The sequence below is a fragment of the Lactuca sativa genome, chromosome 5, assembly GCF_002870075.4.
Source record: "Lactuca sativa cultivar Salinas chromosome 5, Lsat_Salinas_v11, whole genome shotgun sequence".
Lineage (NCBI taxonomy): Eukaryota > Viridiplantae > Streptophyta > Magnoliopsida > Asterales > Asteraceae > Lactuca > Lactuca sativa.
In genome coordinates this window covers 353,006,746-353,011,261 of record NC_056627.2, presented here as the reverse complement: position 1 = coordinate 353,011,261, position 4,516 = coordinate 353,006,746, and the positions used below count along the sequence as shown (strand labels likewise).

At 33.4% G+C, this 4,516-nt stretch overlaps 2 protein-coding genes across 2 annotated transcripts; both read right to left on the bottom strand.

The window, feature by feature from the left end:
* Nucleotides 1-1,195: 1,195 nt before the first annotated feature.
* Nucleotides 1,196-1,951, bottom strand: LOC111900663 (protein ALP1-like). Its single transcript, XM_023896546.1, has one exon. It carries the CDS (start codon nt 1,949-1,951, stop codon nt 1,196-1,198), a length of 756 nt encoding a protein of 251 aa, XP_023752314.1.
* Nucleotides 1,952-2,095: 144 nt separating this feature from the next.
* Nucleotides 2,096-2,581, bottom strand: LOC111900662 (uncharacterized). Its single transcript, XM_023896545.1, has one exon. The coding sequence runs from the start codon at nt 2,579-2,581 to the stop codon at nt 2,096-2,098; it is 486 nt and encodes a 161-aa protein (XP_023752313.1).
* Nucleotides 2,582-4,516: the final 1,935 nt, after the last annotated feature.

Genomic DNA, 4,516 nt, shown 5'->3' with positions numbered 1-4,516 from the left:
GGGTTTGTGACTAGTTTGTTGATCATTGAATACGACCAAAAAAGGGTTGTGGGGTCGACGTTTTTTATGGCAAAGGCCTTTATGTAGTGCCACGTGGTGGATAAAAGTGGGGCCCAAAGAATCGTACGGATGTGAATAGCAAGATACATGGTAAGAGCCGTGGACCCATTTCCAGTTTTTTTTATTTTTGGCAAGGAGAATGCCGACATATGCTTTTCAATTTTCCAACTCTAAAGTATTTTGATTTTTTATTTCTGACAAATCTTAATTTTTATTAAATTGAATCGTATAAAAGTTATTATGTTTTTATAAAAATATGATTTTAATATTATGTTGTTTTTTTTTTACAATTTAGTTATTAAGTTTCTTATTTTTTATAATATTGACCATTTAACGTGTAAACTACTAAAATGAAATGTTGACGTATAAATATTTTATGATATTTAGCTTTGATCCAAAAAGGTATTTTTATCATCTAGTATGCAACATATGTTTGCATATATTGTACATGTCATCATTAATTAAAATTTATTATTTTAAAAATATAAAATTTAACTTCAATAAAATGTAAGAAACTGAATGAAAAAAGTTTCACACTATATATGGAACTAATAATAGAGAAAGTAATTTAAAATTTGTGACAATATATATGGAGAGTTCTACTTTGAGATTATGAAAATTGGGTCTAAAGGTATAAAATTTGTGAAGTAAATGCTTTAGTAGAAAGATACTACAATAGAGAAAGTAATTTAAAAATATTCAAGTCATTTCGAATTACAAATAAAAGAGTTATGCCATTTTAAAAATGATATTTTGTAGATTTTTGAAGATTTTATATCCACTGCCCATGTATGAAGCAACGAGACTCATGTCGGAGGCAAGCTTCCCTCACTTTTTGTGGGTCATATCTCATTTCCTTCACTTTTGTTTCTCTCACTTAAAGCCCAAGGATTTGGTGGGGGGCCCTTCCCTCATTTTTTTTATTAAATAAAATTAATTTTTTTTATGATTTATAATTTTTAAATTAATACTAAACATAAAATTTAATTAAAAATAAAAAGCAATTCATTAATTAAAATAAAAATTACATTAAACCTAATATTTAAATAAGTAGAAAAATAAAAATAAAAACACAAAAAAATATATCAAATAGAAAACATAAATAATATCCTAATTTTATTTAAACCAAAATACGTCACTCGGAATGATCGTCTTCATCATTCTCCTCAGCGTCACTCTTGTCGTCGGAATCTTCACTCTCAACAAACATATCAGAATCCTCGTCTGATTTGTCAAACAAATCATCGTGAGAAAACTCTAACGGGGGCTGAATATGAGCTCTATAAATGTGCTCCACCAAAACAGCACGAAGGGCGTGATGAATGTCGCGATTGTGTACTTCTCTTCTATTCACCCCATACTCCTGTGTACCAACGACTACTCCTTCGACATTTGGCAAAACTTCATTTTCGTTGTACCGACATATTGCTCTTCTTTCGTCTTCAATAATCATATTATGCAATATGATACATGCATACATTACGTGTTGTAACCTTTTCATCTCACATGACATTGCCCCAACCGTTAGTACTTGCCAACGTCTCTTAAGTACACCAAATGTTCGCTCCATATCCTTCCTAGCTGACTCTTGCGACTCTTTAAAATTTTTCCTTTTCGGGTCGTTAGGACATGTAAACGATTTCACAAAAATAAACAAGGGAGGATATATACCGTCAGTAAGATAGTATCCACGCTTATATGCTACCCCATTTGCTTGAAAAGGTACATCGTGCGACTTTCCAAGGTAGATATCGTTGAATACCGTCGACTGGTCTAGCACATTGATGTCATTATTTGCACCAGCTGGACCAAAGAATGCACGCAATATCCAAAGATCATGTGATGCGATAGCCTCTAGAATGATCGTCAGATCTTTGTGGTCGCCTCTCATGTACTGACCACGCCATGCGTTGGGGCATAATGACCAACTCCAATGCATGCAATCGATACTACCTAGCAATCCAGGGAATCCATGCTTTCCTTCATGCACCGTGTACAATTGGTGGATATCGTTGATAGTTGGTTTGCACAAATATCATTGTCCATAAACCAAACAGATCATTTTGCAGAACTTGTACACGCACTCCTGCACGGTACGCTCTGACATCCTAAAATAATCGTCCCATTTGTCTGCGCCCATGTCGTATGCTAGCTGACGAATTGCAGTCGTGCATTTTTGAATGGGAGAGAAACATTTTATCCGCCTTGCATCCATTTTCCATTGGAAATATGGAAAGCGGCCTTCCAAATCGCCAACAATACGTAAGAATAGTTCAATCCTCATCCGGAACCGACATCGAAATTTTACAACGTAGATGGCGTCATCTGCAAAATAATCTTCTATAAGGCGATCATGTCCAGCTTCGTGATTTCTACGCAACCGCGGCTTTCTTGGTTTAGATCGTGCACGTGATGTTTCGCCTAGTCGGTTTTGATAGTATGCATCCGTTTTCGCCATGACATAACCGATAAACTTAGCCTCCTCTACACCCGTCGAATCGGATGATGAAGATGATAACATTTTGAATAATATTTTTTGGAGAGAAATATAGGTTATAGGTTAAAAAAGATTGGATGTTGTAGTATTTATAGTTTAAGAAAAAGGAAAGAAAAAAAAATTGTATATAACGGCTATATAGCCGTTTGGAATCAAAAAAAAGAAAAAAAACTTAAACACCCAATCAAGTGAAGAGAGAGAGTGCGGGACTCCTTCCCCCCACCTCTTTCCCGTGTTTCCTTTCCCGCATCCCCGGTGCAGTGTTTCTCCATGCGGGACGTTTCCTGCGGCTTCCCCGCTCACCATACCGTCCGGCCTTAGAAACAACAACTTGAGTTATTTTATGATCTAGTTTTTGTTTGGATATGTTATAATGTTGGTTATGAGTAAATTGGGTAAAAGTTCATTATCTTGACATAAATTTAAAGGAATAGCAAATATTTTCTTTTAGTTTGAAAAAAGAGACAAAAGTATATTGCTATAGTGTGCACGCATCGGATAAATAAAAATACAGTTGAAATATACACATAAATGAATAATAAGGCTTTTTTTTTTTATGAAAATAGTGTTAATATTATAAATAAATATTAATTTATAATGACAAAATTATAAACAATGTTAATATTATAACGAATACTAACATTTTTTTTAAGAAAAATGATATTATAAAGACTATTAACATTATAAAAAATATGAATATTTTTTTCTTTTTTACTTGATATATATATATATATATATATATATATATATATATATATATATATATATATATATATATATATATATATACACACACATATTAGGATGGATGTGACTTGAGATCCGGAGTACCCAAATGAACATTCATTATTGTTGTTGTTGTGAGTAAATTGCTAGATAATCCTCACATATACGAGTAGAGGCTCACTACCCCTCTTGTGGCCTAAGTTGGATGACCCCTAGTGGCTTTTTTTTTTATGTAAGGGCAAATTTAACATTTTTTTTGTCATATGTTCCTATCATTCGACCATCAAACTTTGTGAGTTGGACTTTGAAATTGACATGGGGTTGGGAATTGATGTGTGTATGGCATTGCATTAGCATGAATTTTTTTATATCTTTTAATCTTGTTTCAACAAAAGAAGATATCTTTTTGCATCTTTCAAAATATAAATTATAAATTTTTGAAGGATCAATTCGAATATTGGAGTTGTTATTCCTTACTAAAAATGAGTTGATCATCGGGTAGCTCAATAGACATTTCATTGTCTAATTTATTTTAGATGTATGTTCAGATTGAGAGGCTGATGCATAGGAGTTAGCATGGATTTTAGAAGATCCAACTTCTGGAGAACTTAAAGCTTTGTTAATGAACAACCCCACTCCTTAAAACTTTTATTAATATTTTTATTGATTAGTAATTAATATTTTTATTGAAAATGATTTTACAAATGGGCCCTAACGAGGGGTGTTACAGATGAGGGTACAAATCGTCAACATGGTAAAGGAAGGGAGCAAGTCCTCAACAACGGTGTCTCCTGCTAGGGGTAAAGATGTTCCCTATAAGATCAGTAGTGATAATGGTTGTTCAATTGAGCAATGAAAAGTTTATGAAGGAGGCAGATCAGGAAAAGAGATTTAGGTGAGCACGTGAGGCTTAATGGATGGTCGTTTACCTTCTTGAAGGTTGTATTGAAGACATACGACGTAACAAACGGCCACCAAAGACTCAAGAGAGAATGGAAAGAGACATAGGAAATGTAGTTTAACGATGACTGATGGTGAATAGAGGAGATTAGGGTTTTCAAGGTAAAACCGTAAGTTACATATAGACATAATAAAGATTGATGGGGAAAAACTGCTTTTAACCAAAACTTTGGCCAAGGGTGATGTGGTTTAACGGTGGATGATGTCAGCAAAAGGAGCCTATATTTCTTCATTTTAGAATTTAAGTTTCTCTTTTAAGAAATATTAGAAATA